The sequence below is a fragment of the Vigna unguiculata genome, chromosome 5 (genome assembly GCF_004118075.2).
Source record: "Vigna unguiculata cultivar IT97K-499-35 chromosome 5, ASM411807v1, whole genome shotgun sequence".
Classification (NCBI taxonomy): domain Eukaryota; kingdom Viridiplantae; phylum Streptophyta; class Magnoliopsida; order Fabales; family Fabaceae; genus Vigna; species Vigna unguiculata.
In genome coordinates this window covers 3,611,253-3,626,278 of record NC_040283.1, presented here as the reverse complement: position 1 = coordinate 3,626,278, position 15,026 = coordinate 3,611,253, and the positions used below count along the sequence as shown (strand labels likewise).

The following is a 15,026-nucleotide window of genomic DNA, read 5'->3' as shown; positions in this document are numbered from 1 at the left end:
ATCTCTCTTTTTCTCCATGTACAGACATATGTGTAAAAAAAAAAAAATTAATAGCATTATATATTAATTATATAAAAATTATTATAACAAGTTTTCGACGATTACGTAGGTGAGGTTTTTTTGTTGAGCAAAACTACCATAGAAATGGTAGTTTTACCAATCACTGCTGACAGATACAAGAAAATATATACAACAAATCCCAAGGTGGGCTTCTTCTATTAATTTCCATAACATACACACGACAAATATTCAAGAAAAGCAATTGAAGGCGTTGATAAATCCTGGGAATAATATGTATAATTAATGTATTTCTCTCTCTCTGATTTCGCATTAAGCAGTTCCATGTTGTTTACAACGATCCAAACCAAATAATAGATTTTTGACCTTCAGAGTTGGTGAGGGAGCACACTAGCATTTTGTTTCGAGAGGAATTTCCATGGCTGCTTGGAGAATCATCTCAAATGCACTCTGCATGCACGACTTTAATTTCTGTTCGTCTATGAAGTCTTTTTCCGTTTTGAGGGTAACTTTTATCACTTCCATGTAACTCATGATCGAAATGACCAGACTCTGCAAATACAATTAAATGGTGCTTTTGTATCACAGCAATCAAGTCAAGGAGTGAAGAGATAAAAACTTTCCTTCTTAAAGTGTCATTCATTCCAGTTTTGGCTACTAGAAAATATAAAATTTATTTTTGGTATCTAGAAAAGGAAATTAAGAATCAATTCAGATTCTCACATACTGATATGATTAGTTGAAAAATGAAAGGGATTGATTGAAGATACCTCAGGTCCACCAGCCAATGTGAAGTACAAGCCTTTCACAGGATGGTTAGCTAAAGCCATTTGTTGTACTGGTCCAACCAAATTTGAAATCACTGCACTTGATTTTGTCAATGTGCCACGAATGCGTTTAGCTACTGCCTGCAACAACAAGAACTAACTTAACAATTGTACCATTCACAGATTATTGGTAGGAAAAATGTAAGTAACAGCATCATGATCAAATTCAAGTTAAGTAACCAAATATTCTACCAACCTCTTGTCCTCTCAGTTTGCCCTCTATGTCCAAAAGTGTTCCAGTGAGAACAACACCCAGAGATTGTTTCTTCCTCTTGATAATGTTATGTGAATCCCGAATAAATTCAAGAGGGGTAGAAGTTCTGGTCTCATTTAATTTTGGTATCGGAACATGCAAGAAGGTAATTTTGTTCCCCCATGGACCCTTGGCTTTAGTATTCAGCATATCGTTGATTGACTGATACCCTTCAATGTTTCTCGTATTCAGTAATACTAATGCCGTGGAGTGTGAGCTTTTGGATTTGGAATCAATATCTTGCATATATAATCGAGTCCCATAGAAGACAATTCCAGTGATAACATCGTTTATAGTCTGCAATTGGTAATACAAGTTTTTTCAAAAAAGCAAATAATGATACAATGTCAATGATTTGAAGATAGTGATGGACCAAGATTCATAGAAAGTAGTGGTTACATGGTAAGGTTGTTTTATTGCATGATGGAAGCATTATGGAATGTAATTAGATATGTAACATTTTTTATTGACACACACATAGCAAAAGACAAATTATAAGATCCAACCAGTTCTACCAGCAAAAGTTGAATATTGAAAATACTTGTGTGTACTCTGACAAGTAGGCGATCCAATAAGACTATATGTATGGATAAAGTCAAAGATAAAGTTAAACAACCAGAAATTGTTTTCATACCACTCCAAGTCTGGATTTGATGTCCTTGATATGGTGAATGGAGAATGTGATGCTTGATATGGAAATTGGTTGAAAATCGGCTCCGTCATCTCCGAACCTTATTGGTGTTCTATCATCACTGATGATGCTGCTCTTCAACACACTCCATCCAAAATCTGAGACAGTGTTGAAGGCAGAGGACAACATGTAAGAGAGTTTTCTGCAGAAGCTTTTAGTGGAAGGTTCTGGTTTAGATTGTTTGAGAGAAGGAAAGGACAAGGGAAGAAAAGGGTCATCAGCTCGGTGCAGACAAGAAAGAAGTGCACCCATGAGAGAATAGCCATCACCAAGTGCATGGTGAAGCTTAAATATTAAAGTGCTACATGCATCACTTGTAGGGTAGTTGATCATGTGAATTTCCCATAAGGGTCTGCTTTGTGGTAACTGCTCCATTGCTATGCTTGATAAATAGTCATGGAAATATTTGTCATGCAATTCCACTGTTTTTCCTTCGGGGAATATGGGGATGTTCACATGGTCTTTCAAGTTCACATCAACTTTCTTCCATTGTTTCTCTCCATTTTTATCTTGAACCTGGTAACCATGTGATTAGTGCAAATTTCAGAAATGATGAAAGGTAAACCTGGTATGTATAGTATATTGTAATGTTCTTACACATCACATGCACATGAAAATAAGTGAAACAGTGTAGTAAGGAAGAAAAAGAGAGAACCATGATGGAGGAGAAGCGTGGATTGATGGGAAGGAAAACATCTTGGAGAAGAGCGTATGTTTGCAAGTCATCTATTGGAACTTCGAATTCTAAAACTCCAATAATGTATATGCAGAGCACAGAGCTGTTGAAGTATTGTCCCACAGGACTAACTGGTTCTGCTAGCTCCTCTTTTTGGTGTTCCATAGTATACCTTCTGTGAAATTTTTGACAACTTCAAGAGGGAAATAAACCATATATATAGTACACAGAACGAAGGTGAGGACGAAAAGCAAGCGATAAAGACGTGCCAGAGTGACCTTAGATTGTTTTAAGTTACCATTGAAATGAGTAAGTTTTACTTTGATAAGAACAAAAGGCATGGAGCAAGAAATGACAGATATACATGAGAACCAACAATTCATTATTACGTAAACAAGTACACAATGTTAATGACAAACCATAATCCATTTAAATGTTGAAGTATTACCTTTTTGACATAATTAGATAGTTTTTTCTTTAAGAAAAAAACTTCTAATATGTTTATATACGTTTAATAATATCTTTAAGACTCATACTTAAATATAGATTTATCAATTATCATTTATCATATACTACGGACATTGCTTTCTATTATAATAAAAGTAGTAATAATATTTTTTTCGTACACTGTTTTTCTTTTCTTTTAAAAAGAAGAAAAGAAACTGTAGAAAAAATATTTCTCAAATATAAATTAAAATTTGCGTTTATTTTTGTTTGTTTAACCTTTTATGGTGGCTTTTTCCTTTTCAAACAATAACTAAATATTTCCGGCGGCACTTTCAAATTAAGTCAAAATATATCCATTGGGTGTTCATATATTCGGAAAAAGCAGCTCGTGTGATTTCAGACATAAAGACTATGTATTTTCAAATGGAATAACGATGGATGCAAGTAGTAAGGTTTGCACTTCCGATTAAAATCTTTTAACTCTAATTTTAAAAGGTAAACATGTTTAATAAAAAAAATCAGAGGATTATACGCAAGAGAAAAATAAATTAAAATTAAAGATGGGATTGATGAAATTCTTTTAAGAACTGTTTGTCCAAACATTTATACTTTGAATTAGGTTCACCAAACGCCACCGAATATTGCTGGCTAACTGTTAACTACATGTCACCGAAAATTAAATAACGTAACCTTAGCATTTATTGTCCAATATGTTTGCACCACCGCTGTTGTCTAATACGACAAAGATTATAGATTCAATAATTTCATTCAGTAGATTTTTATATAGCGAGTCTTGTGAGCTTGAAAATTATTATTCATGTCTTAAGCAAAATTAAAAATCAGTTAAATCTATGTAACTAAATCAATTAAACTTATGATTGATAACACAATGACTAATTTTACCATAAGTGGGAAAGTGCTAATAAAAGAGGATCTCCTATTTACTATATTTACTTTTTGCTGTTAAAACAAATATTGCACCTAACCATTTTTTATCAGCAATATATATATATATATATATAATTTGACATCATCTTATTAACAATAAAAATCAAATGACAAAATAGCTATATAAAAATAAATATATTTTGAATATTAAATACACGAAAATTTCTCAGATGTAAACTTAATTAAATTTTAAAAGATATGAATTTAAATTAATTCATAAATTTAACTTTTTTTCCATATCTCATAATTTTAATTTTACTCTTTATAATATAATTATTTGTTAAATTTTTAAAAATTAAATGTTAATTTTACATATTTTTTATAAAACTATCTTCTCTTTTTTTCTATCCATTAATATTTATTTTTTATTTTTTTTCATTAATTTTATTTTATTTTTAATAAATATAAATTTATTTTGTATATTAATTTAATAATATTACAATAAATTATTTATTAATATAATATCATACATATTATATTTATTAAAAATATAATAAAGATAATAAAATTAAAAGAGGACAAGAATGTTTGTAATTAACGGGGCGACAAACGTAATTAAAGTCTGCCAAAATGACGTTGACAATATGGATTGAATTTGAAAGTTTGTCATTTTTTTTAACGACAATATTTTAATGTAGTGCAGGTTATTTCCAGAAAACAAATCAGACACCCCATCTATAATGAATAAATATAACAAATACTGATTTTGCCACCAACGCGAAAATAGAAAAAACATACATAGAAAATTCTAGAATATTGCTCAGTGATAATATATGTGATATCTAAAGCATTGGAATACAATTCTACCAAAATTGCTTTACTAAGCACAACATTGTAATACAGATAATATATGAGAAAAATGATGTCAATTGTGTAGGGTACTCAAAATCTGATTTCTGTAAAGTGATATACTTAATTGTCGGTTATACTAGTATCAATATTTTGTCTATGTGAACAATATGAAAATACTTGCTCTCTTTATTCTTCGTCAGTGCTGAGTTTTCATATGCAGGTCTATATAAGAAAATCAACAAAGAATCAAAACTCGATTTTACCATAACAAGAAAATTTGCATTTATTAACTGAGGCATGGCGAATAGTAGAAAAACATAACTTCATACGGAAAATCCACATGGATGAGTAGACCTCCTTTATGAAGTTTCAGAGCATACACACATCATATTGATTAATGAATTAAGGTGTTCATGAAACCCAAGAAATAATGACATGATACTTGTACAAAAAAAATTAAAACAAAGCAATTCCAATTCCTCAAAATAAATAATGTAAGAATTTTGACTTCTGTATTGCTCTGTCAGGAATTTTCTGTAGCTGCTTTGAGTATCATCTGAAAGGCACTTTGTATGCATGCCTTCAATTTCTCTTCATCTATGAAGTCCTTTTCTGTCTTTAGGGTGATTCTAAGCACTCCCACATAGCTCATAACTGAAATGGCAAGACTCTGCAATGCACACATAGTTCAATGATGTTTAAATAGAGCTCACGCATATAACTTCACTACATCTAAATCTTCTGGTTAAAATAAAGAAATCAAGTTTATGAAAACTGTTATTTGATTTGTTTCATCAAGAAAATTTCATAATATGATGAAATATTTGTGTTCACTGCAACTTGTTCTAACCTCAGGTCCACCGGCCAATGTGAAATACAAGCCCTTAACAGGATGATTAGCTAAAGACATTTGTTGTGTTGGTCCAACCAAGCTTGAAATCACTGCACTTGAATTCATTACTGTCCCTCGAAGGTGTTTTGCTACTGCCTGTAACAAAATTATAAAGGCAAATACAATAATTACATTAAGTTAAGAAAAAAAAAGAGCTAAAAGCACTGAATGGAAGAACGTATATATATATATAACATTCAATTTAAGGAGCTATATATAATGATACCAACCTCTTGTCCTCTGAATTTGTTCTCCATGTCCAAAAGAGTTCCAGTGAGGGCAACAGCTAGAGATTGTTTCTTTCTCTTGATTATATTATGGGAGTCCCAAATGAAATGTAGAGGGTTTGACATTGTGTTTTGATTTAATTTTGGTATTGGGACATGCAAAAAGGAAATTTTATTCCCCCATGGACCCTTGGCTTTGCTGTTGAGCATGTCATTTATTGTTTGGTAACCTTCTATGTTTCTGGTATTCAACAAGACCAATGCAGTGGAATCTGCTGTTTTTGACTTCAAGTCCATGTCTTGCATATATAACCTGGTCCCATAGAACACCATTCCAGTGATCACATCGTTTATAGTCTGCCATTACAAAATCAGATAATGATTATTAAATGTCTTTAATCTGCACATACTATATATATATATATATATATATATATATATATATATATATATATATATATATAAATAGAGAGAGAGTGTGTGTGCTATCAATATTATTTGAACATAAAGATAATTATGATATCATGTATTAATTTCTCATTTTTTATGTTTCTTGTAAGCACATAATTTATGTCAAAACAAGTTTTGTGTATAAGAAACATGTCCTTATTGAAACTTTTCAATGACAGTCATGCATGTATATTTTTCCTACAAACTTTGAGGCACAACTAGATTTCAAGAGCAAATGTTTTAAGTATTGCAACTAATTAACTACGTGGGTAACTCTTTTAAACATATCTTTTTGTCCTCTTAAAAAATTTGATCCAGTTTATTCCATAATCTTAGAAATACGTAAATTTAATTTTTTTTCAACTAATTTTTGTTAAATTTATTTGACATTTTAAAAGTATTTTATGATAGCATTTGAGTTGTTTATACCATTTGATATATTTTCACTTTAACATTCACCGAAAAACACATTAAAATATCAAATAAACTTAATAAAGTTTAATTAAAAGGACTAAATTAATGTATGTCTAAAAATAAGAACTAAATTAATTTAAAATTTAAAAAAAACATATTAATTTTAATTTTTACTGAAAATTAAAAAATTAAAATGGTATTTAATCCCATAGCTTATTTTAAACTATGTAAAAGAAAATATTCAAATCGATTTGCAACTGAGATATAAAATTAATTTCATGAAAAGGTACATCACTTATTTTCCTGTGACTTAAAAAATATGTGTACATTCATTTCCATGATATAATTTACTGTTGTTAATTGTTACATGTAAACTATAGAGCCCGACAGCAAACAAGCCCAGGTACTACTATGCATGTCTCTTTTTGATAAAAGAACCGTGATACATTGTTATACATTTGGATTAGTTGTGAAAATATTATTTTTCTTCATAAAATAATTATTTTTTTTGGATGTACATATATGCATGGATACTGAAAAGTATTTTCTGTAACAGAAGTGACGTACGTATGAGCATTTATAAAGTGGTAAACTTTATAAATGAAGAATTAAAGATTAAATAAGGAATTAATACCACTCGGAGGCTGGACTTGATGTTCTTGATATGGTCAATGGAGAAATCCATAGTTGATATGGAAATTGGGCGAAATTCGGTTCCTTCATCTCCAGACCTTATTGGTGTTTTATCGTCACTCATGATGCTACTCTTCAGCACACTCCATCCAAAATCTGAGGCAGTGTTTATGGCAGAAGAGAACATCCAAGAAAATCTTCTCCAGAAGCTTTTAGTTGATGATAATTGTGGCTTTGGTGGTCTCAGAGTAGGAAACGACAATGGAAGAGAAGGGTCATCTGCTCGTTGCAGACAAGAAAGAAGAGCACCAACCAGAGAATAACCATCTCCAAGAGCATGGTGAAGCTTAAATATTATACTGCCACATGCATCTTTAGAGGGGTAGTTGATCACATGAATTTCCCACAAGGGTCTGCTTTGTGGTAATTGCTCCATTGCTATGTTCGATAAATAGTCATGAAAAAACTTGTCGTAAGATTCCACTGTTTTCCCTTTAGGGAATTTCGGAAACTGCACATGATGTTTCAAATTGACTTCAACTTGCTTCCATCGTTTCTCTCCATCTTTATCTTGGACCTGGTTTCATAAGTTTCATAAACCATGAATAATCCTAATATAAACAGACATGAAAATAAATGAAACAGTGAAAGAGAGAGAACCATGATGGAAGAGAAGCGTGGATTGATGGGAAGGAAAACATCTTTAATGAGAGTGAAGGTTTGCAAGTCATGAATGGGAACTTCAAATTCCAAAACTCCAACAATATATATGCATAGCGCAGAACTATTGAAGTATTGTCCCATAGGGCTAACTGGTTCATCTTGCTCCTCATTTAGGTGTTCCATATTACTATATATTTTTGGTTAACGTTCAGAAAGAGAGATGAAAGTGCAATTTAATCACCTGAGAATTGAGCAGGAATATATATAGGGTGAGAAACTGAACACAAAGAATTTTTACTAGGTAAAAGCAATGTTGAATTTACCTTTAAAAATGATAGGTTTGTTCTATTTTGATACGAACACGGCAGGGTAAGAGTGACCGACCAACGACAGCCACCTGAAATTGTCGTACGTAATAGAATGTTATCGGAACACACGTTTGAATGGATTAGTTGTTTTCTTAAACAGTTAGGTGTAACAAAATGAAAAAGAAAAATATACTATATACTTACTTTCATGGAATATGTATTGCAATTTTCCTTCACTTTTCATTGTTTAACAATGTACGATGACGTGTTTTCTTTCTTTGTAAAAAACCTCTCTTGAAATTCCTACGGTTTTGTAAAAGTCAAAATATGTGTATTGCTTTTCTTACATTTTGTAGAAGCAACTTTACCTTATATGATTATAATAAACTTTCAAAATGGCTTATTATATAATTTTTTTTTTTTGCAGATGCTTTTTAAAAACTCATCTGTAAAACATAAATTAATTAGTAAAAGAAATTATTAGTTTAAAATCTATTTTTTATTTGTATATAAAGTAAATTTATGAAAAAAGCAAGTAGACATTTTTATTTTTATTTTCTTTTATAAGTAGTTATAAAATCGTAGAGTGCATGGTCCAATGTATTTGTCATGTAAAATATGATAGATTTGGTAAGAAATTTGATTATTCAAAGATTAATTTGGTAGTGTAGAATTGTTGAAGAGAGATGAATGAAATTGGTAGTTGATCATCTTCCCTGAGCTAATATGTGAATGTTGATGGGAGTGGGTGAACATATAATACATACTCCCAATACTCTATTTTTTAGATCACAACTAGGGAGTGTCATTTCTTTTTTGAAGCATTGGATTTATAAAAATAAAAAATAGATAAATAAAGAATACTTTTAAAATTTATATGTTATGTTTATAGGTATAGAAGGAGTATATTAGTTTGGCCCTACAGATAATGCTTATTTTTTAATTCAGAGCATGCGACATCTTCCTGCTTCCATAGATTTGACCCTGTATTTTATATAAAAAATAACTTTTATTCTTTTTGGATTTTAAAATCAAATAACTTTTAGCAATTTGTTTGTTAAATGACTTACGGATTGTGAAACTTAAAAGTTCAAAATGACTTTCAAAGATTGAAAAGAGTTAAGAAAATAGTTTTTAGATTGTAAAATTCCGAAGTCATTTAACTTTTAAATTATACAATCTAAAAAAGTCATTTTTAACTATTACATAATCTTAAAAGAACAAAAAACATTTTGTATGTAAAGATGCAGGGAGAAATTTATAAAAATACATAAAGAAGCTGCCTTTAGAGTATGAAGGAGAAATTATCAAACTCCTATAATTTTAAGATTTTAAGTAGATAAAATGAGTAAATTTTCTATTAATATTCTTTCGATAAAACACTAATAAATCCATCTTAAATTGTATAAACTTTCAAGTAAAAAATGAACAAAGACTAAAATTAACAACAATTTTCGCCCAATTGACCGCAATGTTTTACTATAACTCCAATTATATGAAGAAATTAACTAATTTTTAAAATGAGTGTTTCAAGAAAACTCGAAATTTTAATACACATGAAATTGAGTGTTTCAACACGCGTACCACATATAGGATGTACCACACATCTCTTTCATCAACAATATCTCCTTCATACAAATACATATCTTTCATATACTAAAATTTCTTTTTACTATTTGTTTGTATTTTATCTTTTGTTGGAGACGGAAGTGTTCTACGTACTGAAACTTTTTATGAAATTACTATATGTCATTAACATTAATCACGTCAACATAAGTTACACTAATATTAAAAATTAAGTTAAATTTATTTAAAATAAAAGCATATCAACATTGAGTTTATCAATGTTAAATTATTTTAATTAAAAATTAATCTTCTCTTGTAACCGACGTTTATTCATTAATGTGGACCTTTAATCGTTAGGCGTATCTTAAGGTTAATTTTCTTGTAATGAGCAGAGTTTAGTACTCTTTCAATGAACTAACAAAGAATTAATTGGATAAAATGAGACGAATTATATATATAATTTTAAGGACATTGAAATTGAAATTGTAGCGATTGAAATTGATTAATTTGTAGTATATATTCCAAAATAGCATAAATTATTTGATTCAGTTCTGAATGTTTTGTGGGGACAACGAAAATCATTCAAGAAGAGATGATTCTGACAAGAGAGGGAGAGTAGGTGAAAGTTGGCTAAAATAAAAAATAGTTATATAGGGGTTTTTCTTCTTCACTTTTGTTTTTTAATCAAAATCAGTACTCTGACGAAGTGCAGGAAGAAAGGTTAGATTTTGGAGGTATTTGAATGGGCATAGTTGAGAGTGCCATCTTTGATTTTTCAAAGGATAAGAAGATTAACCCAACCACTGTTATCTCAACGCATTCTCCCTCACATTTCTTTTCTACCTGCTCTTGATTTCACAAAGAGATATTTTTTTAAAAGTTGAAACTTAATTAACATATTTTTAATAATAAATATTAAACTGATATATCTGAGAAAATAGATATTATTTAACTAATTAAACCTTCTAAATAATATGAGATAGGAAAAAGATTGTGTAACACCCATAATCCAATATTCCAGGTCTAAGAATCATCATAGTTATTCTCATAACTAAAAGACAATCTAGTGTTAAAATTATGAAAAACAAATCTATACAAAAATGCACTAAAGAATCAAGAAGTTAAGGAAAATATTACTTCTCCCTAAAACATTTAAATGGATTTTGAGGTATTACAAGACACTACAAGAAGTATTTGTATTTTAGTAAATTAGAATTAAATGAAGCTGATCATTGAAGAAATACCACTTAATGTATTTTTATTGTTGTTACTAAAACGGTTAGTTGGATATAGCAGATACAAAAGATAGTTGTTCCATCCACCGCAGAGAATGAGTATATAACAGCAATAAAAGTCAATAAAGAATTGATAATGACTTCAAGATTTATTAACAAAGTTAGGATTTATCTAGATAAGTGTTTTGCTAGGGATAATCAGAGTGTGAAACATCTAATAAAAAATTCAATATTTCATTCTAGAATAAAACATATTAGCCTACATTATCATTTCATCATATCTTTAAATGAGGATTGGGTGCTAACATAACCTTATAAACATTAAACATGTTGACAAAATTGTTAATCATTTATTAATTGAGGTATCAATTTTCAATTGACCTAATAGAATAGCATATAAAACAAAATTATTGCATTGATCGAGAAGTCGAGACAAATTAAAATTAATCTTCAAACGAGAGATTTTGTTGAACTTGATAATGTAGAACAAATTCTATGGAAAAGCATTTTTTAGGGAAAAAAACAGATAAAAGGATTGCATCAAAATTATAAAATAAAATGTGAGAATTATAAAGTTTGCGTACATGTATAAATAACATTATGTTATAGACATTTAAAATAATATTCAAACAATGTAGAAAAGAGATTGAGAGAGAATTCTTGATTAGAAAATATTATTTATATTTTCTGAATTTATTTAGATTGTGGCCGGTCTGTTTTATAAACACATATTTTACAACTTTTCTCTTTCAATAAGGTACATGCAACGATTTGGAGATGTAGGTGTAGTTTTTCATCATCAATTTTGGGCGTAATTATTCAATATTTGTTTTGTTTGTCATAAAATTTTAAGATATTTATAAACATAAACAACACAAGTGCTTTTTCCAACAATTCTGAAATGCCATAATGATGGTAGATTTTTAATTGTTTAGCACATGCAAAGTACATATACAAGTCTTTCTGTTTGTGGTTTCAAACTTCTGCTACATAAATATAGAATATTTTCTAATAAGTTAATATATATATATATATATATATATATAATATTCAAAATAGTGTAAAAAAGAAATATTATCAAACTTATACAAAATAATATACAATATATAAAATTACTATATAACAGTAAGTTGATGTAGGAACAGTTGGACATAAATTATTGCTTCTTGGACTGTGTTGCATTACTCTTTTTCCTGATTTTGGTAATGTTCTTCTTAATCAACTACTGCAAGCTAGATTCGCTCTTTTTTCAACCCGTATATATAGATGAGAGATAATCCTTTTGAATCTCCATGGTTACACTGATTATGGTGAGCTTTGCATGCATTTTTCCACAACATGATCTCAATGTCAAGATTGCAAAGTACCAATATGTAATAAAATATGTGCTTAAAGAAGAGAAACAGAGAATCCAGTTTTTAATTATGCATGGTCCACACTGCACTGCAGAGCTGGAAATCCACTTAGGAGGCACATGTGCCATAACTCAATTAATATTTTCTTTTTTTACTTCTCTGCCTAACGTAAATATTATTTTATGTTTTTCAATACAATAATGTGTATGGAACAATAATGTCTATGGGAAAGAAATTGCACTGCTTAAAGTCCACCGACTCTACATACATTTAATCTGTTCAGACTTTATACACCAATCTACAGCATATAAATAATAATGCAAAAAAAAAAAAAAAAACTTAAGGAAAAATGTTGTATGATAGATCCTCAAATCATTTATAGGTCAATGGAAATGGTGGTTCTGTTGACCAGGCCAGGGCCAAAAGTTTTGGTGTGCATCAATGTTGTGAATCACGTTGCAGAAGTCATCATCATGAAAATCTGGTTTTGACGAATATTGAAGGATCTGAGTGATGCTGGTGGGAAAGGGTGCTTGACAAGATGTAGGGTTGTTCAAAACTGGTGCTCTTGAGAGTTCTAAATTAATGTCTGAGCTGTTATCACTTCCATTGCTCCATGAACCCTCACCTTCTTTCTTAAGTCTCATTATTCCATTTTCACACCAACCCCTACTTTTTACTGCTTGTAACTGCAAACATTGATATATAGTGAAAAAAATGTAAAAAAAAGTAAAGATATCAAGTAGCATATATAACATATACTAGTATGTTAAAAGCTTAAAACATTACTTGGATCCTGTGCAATGTGTCTGCAAATCGTGGTAAAAAATAAAACACGTTGCATAAAAGAAACACGTTGCAACTTGTTACAGGTATGGGACCTGACAATGACGCAGATTCTTCACCAAATTAATGACCAATTTATAGAAGAAAATAGTTAATGTGGGAACCAGTCACTTTAAAAAGTTACTGGCCATCACTACTGTGTTACATATAGTGATGCAATATAGGAAATGGGGTTTCAGAAGTAAATGAAACGCACCAAAACTCAAAACATGGAAAGATTTTCCTTTTCTTATAAAGCCAAAGAAACATGAGGAGTAGAAAAACTCTACTCACAGAATATAACAAATTGAATTCCATATCAAGTCAATGACGAGAATGCATATATGTGTAGAGGAAAGTGAGGAACAAAATTTAAATTTTTGGAAGAAAAATAGAAGAGGAATAATGCAAACTTATGCTTTTCTTTCCAAAAGTAGAAGAATCCTACCAAGAACGAATATTTTAATAGTGGAATCATACTACACATACAGATATCTGAATCAAGATCAAGAACAAGAGTTCAGTAACACTGACCCCTAGATTCTGATCAGTAATTAAGTTCATGTTCCCCTTGATCCATTTCACCAAACACTTTATTATTACTTAGATCCAAAAAGAGACCATTATGGAAAGTTGAATGATTGATCCAAACACAAATTTGAAGCAAGCTAAAAAACCATTATTATTACCTCTGCCTGTAGTTTCTGATTCTGACTCTTAAGAACATCATTATCAACCTTAGCTGCCTCAAACTGCTTCTTGAGTGCTTCGTATTCCTTCTCCAATTGCTTGGTTTTCCATCTGGCCCTTCTATTCTGAAACCATATGGCAATTTGTCTTGGTTGCAACCCCAAAGCCTTAGCTAACTGCACTTTCCTTTCTGGCTCAAGCTTGTTCCCCAACTCAAAACTCTTCTCTAGAGCCTTCACCTGTTCCAAATTCAGCCTCTTTTTCTTCTCCCCACACTGAAAGTTCCCATCGTCGGATAACTCATCATCTCCATTCACCTCATCGCACTTGTTCTCAATGCCTGAAAACGACATGGACCGCTTCAACATCAATGGTGGTGCAACCCCTGCAACATTAAGACAAAACCCAATTTTCTGATAGCATATCCACAGAGAGTAAAAGGGTATAGAAATTGAACACGAAAATCAAGAAAAGAGAATATGTATATACTTGCGTATAATGTTATCTAACTCCAAAGTGAAATATGAGTTTCAATTCAACAACAAAGAATATATATATGTACTGCGACAGAAAGAGATGAATGAACCTTGAAAGTGTTGGGGTGGTAAGGGGAAGGAGTTGAGAGAGGTTGAAGGGAGGTGGTGGTGATCTTGTTCGTGAGTGTGAAACGTGAAGCTGTGAGAAGGTGGAAAGGCCATGGTAGAAGAAGAAGAAGAAGATGATGATGAATGATGATGTGTTGTGATAGTGATATATCGTTCATGCAAACTGGTATCTGTCTCTTACTGTTGAAGTTTAAGAAGATGCATGATCACAAAACTGAGAAAGGGAGAGGACAATGTGCAGAGATCGAGATTTTTAAGAACAGACAATGGTGTAGGAGAGAGAAAGAGAGAGAGAGAGTTAGATCCCTTCCGATTAACTCTAACCTAATAAACACCTTTAAATTCAGATAAGTATATAAATTATATGCTTATTCTAAAGGATGTGAAAATAACTCTATGAAATGTGACAGAATTGGCTTTTCTTATATTAGTGGGAAATTTTAAGTAGTATTATAAACCATTATATATATCCAAAAATCTATTTATTTAAACGACTTCAATTATTCAATAC

At 30.6% G+C, this 15,026-nt stretch overlaps 3 protein-coding genes across 3 annotated transcripts; all 3 read right to left on the bottom strand.

Annotated features, from left to right (window-relative positions):
• Positions 1–188: 188 nt before the first annotated feature.
• Positions 189–2,673, bottom strand: LOC114183837 (O-acyltransferase WSD1-like). The gene is made up of 5 exons (XM_028070992.1): positions 2,445–2,673; positions 1,733–2,305; positions 1,042–1,395; positions 789–926; positions 189–570 (listed from the first exon to the last, which is right to left on the bottom strand). Exons 1-5 carry the CDS (start codon positions 2,628–2,630, stop codon positions 409–411), a joined length of 1,413 nt encoding a protein of 470 aa, XP_027926793.1. The 5' UTR covers positions 2,631–2,673; the 3' UTR covers positions 189–408.
• Positions 2,674–4,909: 2,236 nt separating this feature from the next.
• On the bottom strand, positions 4,910–8,364 carry LOC114185696 (O-acyltransferase WSD1-like). The gene is made up of 6 exons (XM_028073567.1): positions 8,255–8,364; positions 7,929–8,172; positions 7,270–7,845; positions 5,775–6,128; positions 5,503–5,640; positions 4,910–5,322 (listed from the first exon to the last, which is right to left on the bottom strand). The coding sequence occupies exons 2-6, from the start codon at positions 8,112–8,114 to the stop codon at positions 5,176–5,178; spliced, it is 1,401 nt and encodes a 466-aa protein (XP_027929368.1). The 5' UTR covers positions 8,115–8,172; positions 8,255–8,364; the 3' UTR covers positions 4,910–5,175.
• A 4,251-nt stretch (positions 8,365–12,615) lies between these two features.
• Positions 12,616–14,837, bottom strand: LOC114183941 (homeobox-leucine zipper protein HAT7-like). The gene is made up of 3 exons (XM_028071142.1): positions 14,497–14,837; positions 13,910–14,295; positions 12,616–13,084 (listed from the first exon to the last, which is right to left on the bottom strand). The coding sequence occupies exons 1-3, from the start codon at positions 14,606–14,608 to the stop codon at positions 12,779–12,781; spliced, it is 804 nt and encodes a 267-aa protein (XP_027926943.1). The 5' UTR covers positions 14,609–14,837; the 3' UTR covers positions 12,616–12,778.
• Between the last annotated feature and the right edge of the window lie 189 nt (positions 14,838–15,026).

Excerpts from the sequence above, each read along its gene's own strand:
- LOC114183941 (XM_028071142.1), bottom strand. The coding sequence starts at position 14,608 with ATGGCCTTTCCACCTTCTCACAGCTTCACGTTTCACACTCACGAACAA. Across the intron at positions 14,296-14,496 it reads ACCACCCCAACACTTTCAAG|GGGTTGCACCACCATTGATG; the intron begins GTTCATTCATCT and ends TTAATGTTGCAG. Across the intron at positions 13,085-13,909 it reads ATCAGAAACTACAGGCAGAG|TTACAAGCAGTAAAAAGTAG; the intron begins GTAATAATAATG and ends CAATGTTTGCAG.
- LOC114183837 (XM_028070992.1), bottom strand. The coding sequence starts at position 2,630 with ATGGAACACCAAAAAGAGGAGCTAGCAGAACCAGTTAGTCCTGTGGGA. Across the intron at positions 927-1,041 it reads GCAAACTGAGAGGACAAGAG|GCAGTAGCTAAACGCATTCG; the intron begins GTTGGTAGAATA and ends TTGTTGTTGCAG. Across the intron at positions 571-788 it reads CATTGGCTGGTGGACCTGAG|AGTCTGGTCATTTCGATCAT; the intron begins GTATCTTCAATC and ends TTGTATTTGCAG.
- LOC114185696 (XM_028073567.1), bottom strand. The coding sequence starts at position 8,114 with ATGGAACACCTAAATGAGGAGCAAGATGAACCAGTTAGCCCTATGGGA. Across the intron at positions 7,846-7,928 it reads CACGCTTCTCTTCCATCATG|GTCCAAGATAAAGATGGAGA; the intron begins GTTCTCTCTCTT and ends TTATGAAACCAG. Across the intron at positions 6,129-7,269 it reads TCAAGTCCAGCCTCCGAGTG|ACTATAAACGATGTGATCAC; the intron begins GTATTAATTCCT and ends TTGTAATGGCAG.